The sequence below is a fragment of the Macrotis lagotis genome, chromosome X (genome assembly GCF_037893015.1).
Source record: "Macrotis lagotis isolate mMagLag1 chromosome X, bilby.v1.9.chrom.fasta, whole genome shotgun sequence".
Taxonomy (NCBI): domain Eukaryota; kingdom Metazoa; phylum Chordata; class Mammalia; order Peramelemorphia; family Peramelidae; genus Macrotis; species Macrotis lagotis.
This window is the reverse complement of record NC_133666.1, coordinates 441388667-441404859: the sequence shown is the minus strand read 5'-3', so window position 1 is coordinate 441404859 and position 16193 is coordinate 441388667. Positions and strand designations below refer to the sequence as shown.

At 35.0% G+C, this 16193-nt stretch overlaps 1 protein-coding gene across 1 annotated transcript in view; it reads left to right on the top strand.

Annotated features, from left to right (window-relative positions):
• Positions 1 to 12940, top strand: part of LOC141502965 (desmoglein-2-like) — a 40162-nt gene extending 27222 nt beyond the window's left edge. The window contains exons 10-15 of the mRNA XM_074207995.1: positions 561 to 703; positions 1005 to 1232; positions 2002 to 2229; positions 4939 to 5069; positions 5388 to 5807; positions 6798 to 12940. Of these exons, the coding sequence (XP_074064096.1) occupies positions 561 to 703; positions 1005 to 1232; positions 2002 to 2229; positions 4939 to 5069; positions 5388 to 5807; positions 6798 to 7778 (2131 nt within the window). The 3' untranslated portion in view covers positions 7779 to 12940. The remainder of the gene's footprint in view (positions 1 to 560; positions 704 to 1004; positions 1233 to 2001; positions 2230 to 4938; positions 5070 to 5387; positions 5808 to 6797) is intronic.
• Positions 12941 to 16193: the final 3253 nt, after the last annotated feature.

Here is a 16193-nt window from a genome sequence, read left to right as displayed (position 1 = left end):
CACAGATGATATTTGAATAATAAATGGACAACAGGTACTAAAATTAAGAAGGCTTGGGAAAAGCTTCCTATAGAAGATGATAAGCTAGTATTTAAAGGAAGACAGCCTATTCCATCTATGGATGGCTGTAATCATTAGGAAGCTTTTTTCCTGGTATAAAGTTTAAAATTTGCTCTTACATATTTTCTATGAAAAAGAGAATGGGGGCGGCTAGGTGGCATAGTAGATAAAGCACTGGCCCTGGAGTCAGGAGTACATGGGTTCAAATCCGCTCTCAGACAATAATTACCTAGCTGTGTGGCCTTGGGCAAGCCACTTAACCCCATTTGCCTTGGGGGGAAAAAAACCTTAAAAAAAAAGAATGATCAGTTTGCCTAATCATTAATTAAATTAAATTTTTTATTATATAAATATTTTGTTTTCCAATTATATACAACAGTAGTTTCTACCTAAAATTTTGGTGAGGTTTTGAATTTTTCAATTTTTACCCCACACTCCTTTCCCTTTCCCCTCCCCTCCACAGAAGTGCCTAATCATTTTTATTTGTAATCTCTTAATAGGTATGCCAAAGGAGAAGATATCGACAATTGGATCACAGTGGATTCAAGCACATCTGAAATCAAACTTGTTAAAATTCCTGATTATGAATCTAGATATGTCATTAATGGCACTTACACTGCAAAGATCTTGGCTATAACTAAAGGTAAAATTTTAAATAGTTGCATCATTATATATATTTTTCCTAATATTCAAACCCACGTTTTGATTTTATGTAAGAGGTCTGATAATCTTCAAGTGTATATAAAACATATAAAAACATATGGTATCTCTATTCACTTAGAATATGATAAAAATCTTATGCCATCTGAATATGAATTGTGTGGGATAAGTGAAGAAAGATGTGACTATGAGATTCTCTTCCTCATTATACCTGATTGTGAAGAAAACTCATAATACAGACTTCTTTCAAGGTTTTTAACCATTGTATACTTTTTTTTTTTCAGATTCTCTTAGAAAGACAGTGACTGGTACCATTGAAATCATGGTAAAAGATTATAATGATAACTGTCCAGAACTTGTAAATCCAATACAAACTATCTGTGATGATTCAGAATATGTGAATATTACTGCTAAGGATCTGGATGGTTATCCAAATAGTTATCCTTTCAGCTTTGCTGTCATTGACAAACCACCTGGAATGGCAGAGAATTGGTATTTTGGACACCAGGAAAGTAAGTATCATCAGGAAGCACCATTTCATTTTGATAGTTACAGCTCCTTTTTTTTTTATCTTAAAAGTAGATTTATCTTTTTCATATTTCTCTAAATATTAGATATCTGCACACTAAAATGATAAAACATTTGTAAAACCCTATTTAAACCTTAAATGCTAACTGTTCTTAGTGTAAGGGTAGGGGGAGCATCACGTCCTGATGATTGCATTCTTCCTAAGGTCCCTATTGAGTTACCTGCAACTCAGAAATCATAAAGAATTTGCCCAAAATACATAGCTATTAAGTGTCAAAAGTTAATTTGAACCCAGATCTCTCCAGTTGTCAAGTACCAGTACCAACCTCCAAAGTGTACATGAAAGTAGCTGAAGATAATTGCTTTAAACATGAAGAAAAAGAAAATACTTAAATGAGTTCAGAAGAGGGAGTGGTAATTTCTAGTTGGGTGCTCAGGAAAAGCATGATGAGAGGTAAACAGTGACATAGTATGGAAATAAACATTGAATTTATCACAAACTGACAACCTAGGTTTGTTATGAAAAACAGAAGAAATAATGAAAATGTCATTTTGCTCAAATGAGTCATTTTTGTCTCTAATGCTGTTTTGATCCTTTCCTACTAAAATATGTGATTAATATGTAGACACTCATTAAATAAGGGCAAAAATAAAAATTAAATCTATGAATGAATAGAATATTTTTATTGCCTGGGGAAAATGCCCTTTATTAAATATTATATTTTTTCTCTTTCTCCCCTTTTTTCACCCCAGGTACAAGTGCATGGTTGATACCAAAAGAACTGAAAGTGGGCACAAGTGAAGTCCACTTGTCAGTGAGTGATAATCAAGGATTAAGCTGTCCCGAAAAACAGATCCTTAAGTTGACAGTTTGCAACTGTGTGAGTGGTAGTGGCTGTGTCCAACCACTGGTCGACAACTATGTGGGGCTGGGGGCTGGAGCAATTGGCCTCATGATTTTCGCATTTCTTTTATTGCTACGTAAGTAATAAAACCACCTCTCTTTATTGACTTTGCAAATTTGACAGGTAGTTAACATTCTGGGGTCCTGCCTTCTGATATACCAAAATATTATTGCATTTTGTTCCCAGCCTTTTCACACGCACACTCACACACACACACACTCACACACACATGCACACTTACATACACATACAATGATGGTATCTGGTCGTCTTCTATCCTGACTTTTCTTGATTAATGAAAACATTCTTGGTAAATGCTTTCACTCTGGTCCATCTTCTTCCAGGAATCCAAGAATTTTGCCTCTAGCAGCACAATATGAATGTTCCTCTTAATCATGGTCCTAGTTCCAAAAACCAAAAAAATTGAACTGGCTTCCTATTCCATTATTCCTAGTTGGAGTAACTTGGGCCTACTTTGAACACTCCTGATTTTTTTTCCAAGTAAATGCTTCAGGCTCAGCATCAAGGGGGAGCCTAGAGGGAGGGAGGGGATGATGCCAACAAGCAATTAGGCCTGCCAGGCAGATTCCAGGAAACCAAATCTTTGGGTTCTGGGGAGATATGGAGCATTTCGGACAATTATTCCATTGAGAGACAGGTCAGTATATGTCATATTCAAATGAAAGGTCTGGCCCATACACAAATGTTGTATTGACAACAGTTTGTTGCCAGAAAAATCACATACTGGAATTTTGTTTGGCATTGCTGGGATACTGAGGTACCTTGCAGATATGGGAGGGAAATCATATCCATAAGACCAAGAACTCCTGTAGCATCCAAACCTTTACCAGAAATCCTATTTCCCAATAAATCTGTCCATGGGGTGAAACGGTTCTGGAAAAGGCAGTGAGAAGGATGTCTTTGCAAGACATTTCCTTAAGTAATATGGAGTTCATGCCATCATGTACATTGTGACATGCTCCTCTTCAGTTACAAAGAACAACTTTCACAACATACGCATGCATGCACACACAAGCACTATTTTTTGCCAACTCTTCTACATTAAAAAAATAATTATTAAAGATGATTAAGTTCATGTAAAGTCAACTAAAGCAACAAAATAGATTAATCCAGGGTTGGCTGCCTGCCATTGTTAGAATAAATGTTTCTACCTTTGGAAAAGAGAAAGATGATGAATCAGCAAATGCTGAGGCAGCTATCTTAGACCAAGAGATTCAGAAATACGCATCTCTATTTTTGTCACAATTTCAGAGTTGTTTGAATCTGATCAGATCAGTGATTATCATGTCATTGATTTCTGCCTAAAATAGGAGGTCTTCTTTTCCTTTCTTCACTGTATTTGTTTAAGCTCAAGATTTCTTATGTTTTGAATATTTTTAGAGAAGTTTGACTGTATTAGAGATCTATCTGTCAAATTATAAAACCTAGCCATGGTTCTTAAAATTGGTTGTGATTAGTTAGATAGATAGTACTGCATTGGTTGTATTCAAATTTATAAACTAGAGCAAGAGTTCTTAATCTGGGGTTCATGAATTTTGTTTTTTAATCTGTCTTTTGATAAAGTATTTCAATATAATTGGTTTCTTTTGTACTCCATTGTACTTTGTTTTATGTATTAAAAATTACTCTGAGAAAAAGTTCATAAGTTTGACCAGACTGCCAAAAGGGAGGGCCCAAGCTACCAAAAAGGTTAAGAATACCTGAACTAGAGCCTGGAAATAGGAATGCCTTATTGAGGAATTTGTTGTCAGTTTTTCAGTTGTGTACGACTCTTCATGACTTCATTTGAAATTTTCGTGGCAAGTCTGCTAGATTGATTTACCATTTCCTTTCCCAGTTCATTTTACAGATGAGGAAGCTGAGGCAAACAGGGTTAAGTGACTCTCAGGATCACACGGCTAATAAATGTAAGAGCTCAAATTTGAACTCAGGGTGAAGAAGAATCTTCCTAACTCCATGCCTCAAGTTCTATTCACTGCCCATGTTGAGGAATAACATCTTGAAAATAGGGAAAAGACAGAAATATTCTATGATGACTCCAAAATAAATGTCACTCAACTCCTTTAAAACACATAACAGTCTTAGATAATCTCTCCATGGAACTCCTTTTTTCCCCTTTGAGACATTCTCATTATGTCTGTAAGAGTGGTGGGGTCAAACTTAAATAGAAATGGGAGCCACTGAGTCATACACAGGATCTCTATCAGCTGCATTGACTTGGAAGAAACATTATCCATGTTTTATTGTATTTTTATTATTTTGTTAAATTAATTTCCCAATTCCTTTTTGATCCAATTTGGACAGCATCATTAGCATTGCAGGCTGCAAAACAGCTATCTGGCTGTTTATTTATCTCTGGCTAAGAGTCCAGAGTCATTTGCTTGAATTCACAACAAAACAAACTTACTGTGAGGAGGGCAAAATGAACAAGAAATACTTAGGCATGAGATATAGAGTGTCAGAAATAGGGATAATGGGTCAGTTGAAAGATATTGGCTTTAGAGTTTGGTTCAAATACTAGATATACTCCCTTATTACTAATGAATCCTTAAGGAAGTCATTTCATGTCTGGGCTCAGTTTCCTCATGTGTAAAATGAAGGGATCACTCTAGATATCCTCCCTTCTAGCTCTCAAGTTACAATCTAATTACAGGGCAGAGAAAGAAGTAAATGCCAAAGTTATTTTTAAGCCTGAATTTAATGCTCTACATTATTAGCATATGGAAACTAACTTACCTTCTACTTAATTCTTCCTTCTCTCCAGTTATACCCCTCTTATTGCTTCTGTGTCACTGTGGAGGAGCAGGAGCAGGAGCCAAAGGTTTCACAGTCATACCTGGAACTGTAGAGATGCTGCATCCATGGAACAATGAAGGGGCACCACCTGAAGACAAGGCATGATTTTCCTTTCAAATTTCGGTTATATTGTAGAGCATTAACCTAACATTTCAGACCTGTAAAGGGCCATTCCAGTAAACCCTTGCATTGGGTTGGTACTCAAGGGCTCCAGGAGACAGTGTGATGAACATCATGAAAGGAATGAGAATCAGTCTAAATTATCACCAACCCTCTCAGCAAGAAAGTATCCTGCTCCTTTCAAACGCTATAAAAACCCACTCATTCTGTCCAATTCTCATGAGTTCCAAGGTCTAAAAACTACATACTGATCTTCCACCCCTTCTAAATTTCTAATGCAACTTTTTGGTTTTTTAGGTAGTGACATCTCTCCTGACAACAGATCATGGGGGAAATTTTGGAGCATCTGCTGGAGGAGGAAGTAGAACAGGAGTCCTGTTAGGCAGTGAAACAACCAGAAGAGAAAGTAGCTTGGGCCATCAAACTATGACTATGGTAGATGGAGTATGGGAAGAACACAGAAGCCTTCTGAGTAGTGAAATAAAAAGAACTGGAGGGGCAGCAGGAGCCATTAGTGGTGTTTCAATGATGGGGGCTTCTGGAGCCACGAGTGGGACTACAACCATGGGAGCTTCTGGAGCCATGAGTGGAACCTCAACGATGGGGGCAGCGGGAGTCATGAGTGGGACTACAATGATGGGGGCAGCTGGAGCTACCGGATCCAGGACAGTTACTGGAGCACTAAATGAAGAATTTCTGAAAAGCTATTTCAGTGAGGTAAGGATCTGTTTGGGTATCATATGTATATGAATGTGACAAGTTTATAAGAATAATTACAAACTTAAAGTCAAGTTATTTTGCTAATTCAGTTTTTTTAAATAATAAGTAAAAAATAGGTCTCAATGCTTTTCATGTTGCATTAGTATAAACTGAAATATTTGATTTTACTATCAAATAATACTGTATATCAGATAATCATGAGAAATTTAAAAGAAATTAAAAGGATAACTATTATTACTGACTTTTTTCTTTTTTAATTATTGATAATGATGTTCTGTGTCTCAAGGAGGTGGTTTGTTTGTTAAGTTGGGGGGGTTTTGTTATTTTTTCCCCAGATCTTCCCTCTTGGTTGTTGGGAAATAGGGACAGGAATGAGGACAGGTTGCTTTCATGAGTTTGAGGTTCTTGTGTGATTGTTGAAATTATAGGTTTGGGCGGGGGGTGGCTAGGTGGCGCAGTGGATAAAGCAGGAGCCCTGGAGTCAGGAGTACCTGGGTTCAAATCCAGCCTCAGACACTTAATAATTACCTAGCTGTGTGGCCTTGGGCAAGCCACTTAACCCCATTGCCTTGCAAAAAGCTAAAAAAAAAAAAATTATAGGTTTGGGGAAGGAAGAAAAAGATAAAGGAAAATTAGTTCTCTAGTTCTTCCTATAAATTTATTTCTGTTTCACCATGTCTAAATAGTTAAAAAATTACTCCAGTTTTCCTGTTCCTACTTCACCTTTCCATATTTGCTCCTTCTCATTCCTCAAAGTAAGATTGGTAAGGGGATTTCATGGTTGGAAAGAGAGAGGGGAAATAAGCCAAACATGCTAAACACTTGACATATTATCTTGTTGGATAAAATTAAGAAAGTTGAGGAGATTTTTAAAAAGCATTTATTTTTCTTCTAAATTCTGATTCAGTTATTTTTTTTAGTCACACAGTTATTTTGAAAGTGACATTATTCCTAAATTATATGTTTTGATTCTCATTACCTTTTTAGAAAGCTGTTTCCTTTGCTGATGATGAAATTGAAACTGGGAGAGACTGTCTTCTAGTTTATTCTCAGGAAGAAACACAATCTCTTCATGGTTCCGTTGGCTGTTGCAGTTTCATCGAGGCAGACTGGGATGACAATTACCTGGATGATTTGGGAATCAAGTTCAAGACGCTAGCAGAAATATGCATAGGTCAGACAATAGAGACAGCTAGCGAAACTGGCCTGAGTCACAAGGTTCACACCAAGGCTAGTGTGAATACAGTTTCACCTTCAGTTTATGAGCAGAATACTCTTCAGGCAGAAAAATCTCATTCCTCCTCCTCTTCCAGCATCAGCTTCCAGACTCCCAAGCCAATGAGTGAGTCGATCTTGACTCAAGAATTAGTCTCTGAAAGATCCTTATCTTCAAGGCAAGGGTTAAAGGTGGTAAGACCTCTCCCTGATCCAGTACCCACAGGTAACATTGTCATAACAGAAACATCCTATGGCACTGGTTCCACTTTACCACCAAGTACTCTGATCCTCGACGGCAAGCAGCCGCAGAGCGTCACAGTCACAGAGAGGGTGTACACTCCAGCTTCTAGTTTGGTAGACCCACAGTTTGTCCAACAGCATGCCAGTGAAGGCAAAGTAGTGGTCACCGAGCGTGTGATCCAGCCCAATGGCGGCATAGCCAGCAGCCTAGGAAGCATTCAGGATCTGTCTGATTCGCACTATGTGGTTGTTAGGGAAACAGAGAGATTCTTGGCCCCCAGCTCAAGCCTTCAGCCAGTTCAGGCTGGAGGACAGAATCTGACCATCACAGAGAGAGTGCTCACCCCAGCTTCAAACCTGCAAGCCTCAAAGACTCTGGTTTCTGGAGCTGGAACACTAGCCCCCCTGCACAATTTCAATTTACAGGAATCCCTGGCCTCTAATTCTAATGTAGCCAAGAGTGCTACCCGAGTCACCAAGCATACCACTGTCCAGCATTCTTATTCCTAAAACAACCGTCATCCCTTCCATTTGCAACTAGGAATTGTATGTTTTCAAATTGTCCAGTCCCTGGGCAAGTCCTGGCCACTCACAGGTCTCTGGTCACTTATACCTGGAAAACAAATATATTGAGTTAGTAAGCAGTCTTCTGTCTGCTTCTAGGCCTGCATTGTAGAACTGCCTCTGGGACCATGAAATGGTCATGTCCATTAAGTGGTCTGATAATTCATTTTAGTTCAGTCCAATAAGCATGTTTTAAGTGCCTCCTTCTGCTGCATCCTGAGGATACAAAGACAAGAAAAAACCATCCTTGTTCCCAAGGACCTTCTGGGTTCTACTGAGTGCATTGATAATAATGATTTTTATTATTATAACTAACATTTATATAACTCTTAACTTTGCCCCAGACACTGTGCTAATTGGTGCTGTACAGTTACCTCATTTGATTCTCACCACAACTCTGGGAGGTAGATGATATAATTATCCTCATTTAGCGGACTTGCCCAAATCTCATAGCTAGCAAATGTCTGAGTCTGAATTTGAATTCAGACTTGATTCTCTAGCTGCTAAAAAGACATATGTAGGTTTAGAGTACCCATGCCAAGTGTTCAAGTGGACCATTTCTGACCACCTGTCGTAGACTATTCCAAGTTTGTATTGGTCTGATCAGCAGTCGGACACTGTAATTTGTCTCAGACATAGTGATGTTATTTTGGTTGTCTTTGATAATGAAGGACAAGAACCAACCAGTTGCTAAAAAAAAATAATTGGAGGAGGGAAATTGGTTAGCTGCTAAAAAATGAAACTGATTACACAGATGCCATCAATAAACTTGAAATACTTAACATATCAATCTAGAAAAAGAAGTGTATTAGAGGCTATTTATTTAGTTCATACAAACATACCCATCCTACAGATCAAGAAACTGGCCCAGGAAGCTAAGTGACTTGTCTTGAGTCACACAAATAGCAATCCATAGAGAGGGGATTTGAACCCAAGAGTTAGTCATTTTTTTCATTGAGTATTCAAAACACCAGAGTAGACCCTGAGGATACCAAAGTGAAGTAAAATATCCTGTCTTCACGAAGTTTATGGTCTAATAAGGATAAAAATACCTACTAGAGAACATTGTTGGGGTTGCTAGGTGGTTCAGTGGATAAAGCACCAGCCCTGGAGTCAGGAGTACCTGAGTTCAAATCTAGCCTCAGACACTTAACAATTACCTAGCTGTGTGGCCTTGGGCAAGCCTCTTAACCCCAGTGCCTTGCAAACAATAAACTAGAGAACATTGTTGGAAAAATAGTTAGGAAGTTATCCTAAACTGGATGAGCTTCTATTGCCTTATTCCCCTTTTGTCCTTCCCATAAACTCTTGGGAGGCTTCATATTTTATACTAGACTACCTCCAACAACCTGTTTCCCCAAAGATTCCTAATCTGGCTTTATCTTGTTCTCTTAAGTCTGCCATTGTAATTTTCCAAAGATTTTGATCCGCCTGTGAGATGAACTGATTTTGAGAGCTATTTACACTGAGTTTTATTTGATCAGATTTGGGCATCTCAGAAAGCATCACACATTTCCTTTCCATACTTAAAACTCAAGTGCTTAATCCTAATCACTTGTTCTCTGGGCTAATTTGGATTACATTTCCTGCAACTTGAAAGCAAGTGTATAGGCTGGTTCTTTTTAAACCAGGCTATTAAGAACCAATATAGCTAAGTCCATAGATCTATATAATAGATATTTTCCTACAAAATAATCCCTTCCCGACCTAACATCTTCAAATGCTGCCAATGATACATAGAATTTGCCTCCCAGATTCAGTGGCAAATTTCAGGGAATTTGAGGGGTCCTCTAAAAATAAAACTTTGACTTGAAGGAATCTCACATGCTAGGAAAATTAGAATCCGTTACACATTTGCACTTTTCCCTTTTAAATTACTTCAATCTTAATTAGGCCATATTTTTAGTTTGCCTGATAATAAAATTCAGTTTGTTCTTCCTTACCTTTTGAAGACATCTTGGCCAAAGAAAACATAGTTAAGAGTTGATTCAATTCCAGCTAAATTTATTAAGTGCCTACTATGTTTAAGGTCAATTCTGTATTGATAATGTATGTTTCAGAATACGTGGTTATGCAAACATGTAAATGTTTCTTACACAGAAAGATATTTTGGTAATTTATAATAGAGCATTAAAGAATTTGTGCTTTCAAAACTTTGTAGATATTTTTCTGGGAAAATAACTTCAAATTCTCAGTTAATAGTAGTTTTTGTTACTTATGTTATTCATTTAGTATGAATGATTTTCCTGATACTTGTCACCTAGAAAATTCAATAGACTTCAGACAATCTTCTTACTTCTAATAACTAGATAAAAGATGGAGTATTAATGATTTGTTCATCATGATTAAGGCAAAAAAAATTTCAAGCTAGAGAATTGAGTTTTCCTATAAATGACAGAGCAAAATTCTTTCCTGTTCCTTTTTTTTTAAAAGTGGCTCATATCATAGAACTTTAGAAGAAGTAAAAGTATATTTTTCTAATCCAACCCCCTCATGTTTACAGATGAGGAAACAGAACCCAAAGTTTGATTTGCCCAAGGTCACACAAGGGGTAAGCAGCAGAGTCAAACCCAGGTCTTCCTAAGAACTTATAATGCAGTGCTTTTCACACTTTGGTAGTATACATTTTTTTACTCGCATTTGTAGTTTTGCCAGTGACATTTTACCTAATATCTCAGGTATCCTTAATCTAGTGTCTGTGAATCACCCAAGTCCACTGGCAAGGGCATTAATTCCTCCTGTCCTTAGAGGACAAGTCTAGTGAGTTGCCATTACCAAAAACATTCAACCCCTCACAAGACTTGCCTGGGCTGGGCTTTGTGTGAGACTTAATCTGAGCTGAGGCCTCTCCAGCTTAGAATGAATCTGGTCAGTGTTTGCATTCTATTGGTATAACCTTTGAAAATACAAGGACACTTCCATGCCCCAATGAAATATTAGCAGATTCAGTGGCATTTTGACAAACTAGGACAAGAGTAAATTGTGTGTGAAATTTGAGGTGTAAAGAAATGGGAGAAAAATTGAAACTGGCTGAAGTAGAACTTCAGACTTGAAAGGGCAAAAATATTAAAACTCTAATTTTAAATAATTTACATTCTACCTGAATTTAGGGTCATCACACAAGTTTTCTTTCTTTGTTCCTGAGGGGGTAATGAGTTAGTTTTTACATTGTTCTTTTGAATAATTATATTTCCATGTGTTGTCATGAAAACTTTGAATAAAAAGACTATGACATTGTTCTTTTCCCATGTTTTTCATTGCTTTGTGACATTTTAAATGAATATGATTGAGTTGCAAGTGCCAGTGCTAGATGCACTGAATATGATTGAGTTGCAGGTGATGTGCTGAAGACAAATATGAACTGGGATTTCTCTTCTCAGGGTACAGTTTAGCTTTTTTATTTGGAAGAGAATCCCCTTTGTTGTAGAGGTATTGAAACTGGGGAAACCTGTCATACTTGACTAAAAGAATTGGAATCTCTCACCAAATAAATGAAATCACTATACAAATAAGGAAATGCTTTGGAGGAAAATATTAGCTAAAAAGGCAGAGAGAAGGTGATGTCATGAAGGTCAGGCTACTAAAATGTTGCCTCATTCATGTAGTAACATTAACAATGCTTTCAACTGACAAGTTGTAACATCTTTGCCCCATATACCATACCAGTATATTAAAATGCATAGAGCTTTCCAGATAGCTAAACCTGTTACTAAAAGAAAAGAAAATTTATTTTTAAGTGACTCTTCAAAGTTTTTGATACCATTTGCTATACCAGTGCAGTAATATAAATAGAACTTAGTAGAAAATTAAAACTCCCTTCTAAGAGATAAATTAATATATTTTAAATCATTTTGAGGTGAATCTTATGAAAACTATTGCACATTTCCCAGCTTCTTAAAGAGTATAATTGCATTCTATTTAACCCGAAGTGTTAGAAGGGCTAGATTAAAAAAATACAAACACATGGATTGATAGTGAAGCTATAAACTGGTCCATTTCCATTCTGGAAAACAATTTGGAAATAAGACCTGATAGTTACTATATTGTACTTACCCTTTGACCTGTATCCCAGGGAAATCAAAGTAGGAAGAGACCCATCTGTATTAAGATTATTTATAGGAGCTTTTTTTCAGTAGCAAAGAAAATGTATGAAGGAGGTACCCATCTCTTGGGGAATTTCTTTAGAAATTAGGATATGTCAGTAATAATGACTTATTTTTACACCATAAAAAATGATGAATAAGAAAAACCTAATGTGAAGTAAGTAGAACATAACAATTTTTATAATGAATGGCATTATAAAGAAAACTGAGAATTAAGGATTTTAATCAATGAATGCAAAGACCTATCATTATTGCAGGGGACTGAATGTGAAGTATACCAACCACCTCTTAACAGAGACGGATGAAATAAAATACATTTTTGAACACAGTCAAGGTGGGCAATTATTTTATTTGATTATTCAATGGCTTAGTTTTTCTTTTCTTCACTGAGGAGGTGAAAGAGTGAACAGGGAATAGGGATAGGGCAACCAAAAAGGAAAGAAAGGATCATTGAAGAACCTTTTTTAATGCAGAAAAAAGAACAGACAAGCAGACTAGCTTTGTTCTTCACAGCTTGACCTTATCTACTTGAAAAGCACTCTGCATTTTCAGACACAACTTTCTTCTCTCCTATGAATATTGAAATACCTATTTTATTTAGTTTTTATTAAGATCAGAATAGAAAAAAATTTAAATGCATATTAAATGCCATTCAATTCTTAAAATCAAGGTCTTCATTGTGAATTTCATTTATAGGACTATGCTCTAACTGATTGTTTCCATTCTGAGATGATTACATCTGGTTTGATTGACTAATTGATATTGATTAATTTTTCCCTATATTACTAAATAATCCTAGATTTCTTTGGGGTTTTTTAGTTTCTTTTAGGGACTAGTTAAAAGTTAAATGAAACAGTGGATAGAGCACTAGGCTTAGATTAAAGAAACCTGAGTTCAAACCAGGCTACAGACATTTCAGTGGTATTAAGTTTTTCCCAATTATATGTAGAGAAAATTATTGACATTAGTTTTTACAAAATTTGGAGCTCTAGATCTTTCCCCTTCTTTCTCTCCCTTCTTCCTAAAACTGTAAGCAATTTGATGTAGTTTGTACATTTGTAATCATATAAAACATTCCATTTTAGTCATGTTGTGAAAGAAAAAACATTAAAAAATATAGAATGTGAAAATAGTTTGCATCTATCTACATTCAGAATCCATCTGTTCTTTATCTGGAATTGGAAAGCATTTTTCATCATGAGCCCTTTATCATTGTCTTAGATCATTATATTGCTGAGAGAAGTTAAATCACTCAGAATTGATCATCACACATTGATGGTACTGTGTACAGTGTTCTACTGGATCTGTTCATTTTACTTTGCTGATATATGTTCATGTAAGTCCAGGTTTTTCTGAAATTTGCTTGCTCATCATTTCTTATTGTACAATAATATTCCATTATATTTATATACCACAGCTTTCTCAGCTATTCCCCAACTGATGATCCTCCCCTCAATTTCTAGTTTCTTGCTACCACCAAAAAAAAAAGGTGCTATCGATATTTTTGTACAAATAGATCCTTTTTTTACTTTTTTATGTCTTTAGGATATAGACCTAACAGTATGCACAGTTTTATAGACCATTAGGCATAGTTCCAAATTGCTTTCCCAAATGGTTGAATCTGTGTACAACTCTACCAGTGATGGATTAGTGTCCCAGTTATCTTACATCCCCTCCAACATTTGTCATGTTCCATTTCTATCATATTAGCAAATCTGATGTGAGGAGAAACCTTAGTTATTTTAATTTGTACTTCTCATGATTTAGAGCATATTTTTCATGTGATTATAGATAGCTTTGATTTGATTTCTTTTTCTGAAATTTGCTGTTCATATTCTTTAATCATTTATCAATTCGAGAATGACTTGAATTTTTGTAAATTTGACTTTGTTCTGTTTATTTGAGAAGAGATCCTTATCAGAGATACTTGTTGCAAGTTTCCCCACCCCATTCCATCCTTTTCCAGTTTTCTACTTTAATTATAATTTTGGTTACATTGATTTTGTTTGTAAAAAAAAATTTAATTTTGTATAATCAAAATCTTCTATTTTACATTTTGTAACACTCCATATTTTCTTTGGTTCTTAATTCTTCCTTTACCCATAGATCTGACAGATAAATTATTCTATGCTCTCCTGATTTGCTTATGGCAGTACCAAATAGTTTTGATGACTACTGCTTTATAAATGTCGTTTAGGATCTGCTATGGATAAACCACCTTCTTTTGCATTTTTTTTATTCCATTGTTATTTTTTGCCTTTAATCCTCCCAGATGAATTTTGTTGTGGTGTGTTTTGTTTTATTTTGCTCTTTCAAATAATTTTTAGTATTTTGATTAATATGGCATTTAATAAGTAAATTAGTATAGGCAGAATTGTCACATTTATTATATTGGCTCAACCTACCCATGAGCATTTTTCCACATTTTAGATCTGACTTTATTTGTGATATAATGGGGTTTATTGTTGTTTTTTTAATTTTTTTTTGATGTGATGTTTTATAATTGTTGATATAGTTCCTAGATTTGTCTTGGCAGGCAGATCCCCAAGTATTTTTATACTGTTTATAGTTATTTTAATTGGAATTTATCTTTCTCTTCCTGGTAAACTTTGTTGGTAATATATAGAAATGCTAGTGATTTATGTGGGTTTATTTTTATATCCTGCAACTTCTTTTCAAGTAGTTTTCTAGTTGATTCTCTAAGATTCTCTAAGTAAACCAATATATCATATGCAAAGAATGATGTATTTGTTTCCTCATTGCCTTTATAATTCCTTAAATTTTTTCTTCTCATATTGCTATTTAATTTTTCTAATACAATATTGAATAAAAGATGTGATAATTGAATCCTTGTTTCACTTTTGAACTTATTGGGAATCTAATCCACATTACATATAATGTTTGCTGATGGTTTTAGATATATACTATTTATCATTTTAAGGAAAGCTTTCTTTATTCTTATGCTCTCTAATGTTTTAATAGGAATAGTTATTGTATTTTTTCAAAAGATTTTTGACACCTATTGTAATCATGATTTCTGTTGATTTTGTTATTGATATGGTCAATTATGGTGATAGTTTTTCTAATATTAAACCAACCCAGCATTACTGCAGTAAATCCCACCTAGTCAAGGTATATGATCCTTGTGATAGATTTCTTCTGATAGATTTTTTTCCTTTGGGTGTTTATTGATGACTTGCTTTCTTTTTTTCTTATATTTCTGTTAGTTTTGTTGTTGATATGATCAATTATGCTGATAGTTTTCCTAAATTTGTACCATGCCTGCATACCTGGTAGAAATTTATTTGATCATGATGTACTATCCTAGTAATAACTTGCTGTAATCTTTTTGCTAAAATTCTATTTAAAATTTTTCTATCAGGGTGGCTAGGTAGTGCAGTGGATAGAACATTGCCCTAGAGTCAGGTTTATCTGAGTTCAAATCCAGTCTCAGACACTTAATAATTACCTAACTGTGTGGCCTTGGGCAAGCCACTTAACCCCATTGCCTTGCAAAAAAAAAAACCCTAAAATTTTTGTATCAATATTCATTATGAAATTGTTCTATAATTTTCTTTGTTTACTTTGGCACTTTCTAGTTTAGGTATTAGCACCATGTTTGGGGTCATTAAAGAAATAGGACAAAATTCTTCACCTTATTTTTCAAATAGTTTATATAGAATTAGAATTCATTGTTCTATAAATGTGTGGTAAATTTCACTAGTAAATTCATCTAACCCTGGAAATTTTTTCTTAGGGAAATTATTGATAGCTTCTTTGATTTCTTTTTCTGAAATAGGGGTAAGTATTTTATTTCCTCTTCTATTTATCTAGATAGCTTATATTTTTGTAAATATTCATACATTTCACTTTTATTGTCAGATTTTGTTTGTTGGGCAAAATAACTGAATTATTATCTTAATTTCCTCCTCATTGGTGGTGATTTAACCATTTTCATTTTTGATACTGACAATTTGGTTTTCTTCTTAATTTTTTTTAAATAAGATTAACCAAAGGCTTATTGGCTTGTTTTTCTTTTTATAAAACCAACTCTTAGTTTTTATTTATTAGTTTAATAGTTTTCTTACTTTCAATTCTATTAATTTCTCCTTTGAGTTTCAGAATTTCTAATTTTGAATTTAATTGAGGATTTTTAATTTATTCTTTTTCTATCTTTTTTAGTTGTATACCTAATTCACCAATCTCCTCTGTCTCTATTTTATTTATGTAAGCATTTAAAGATATAAAATTTCCCCAG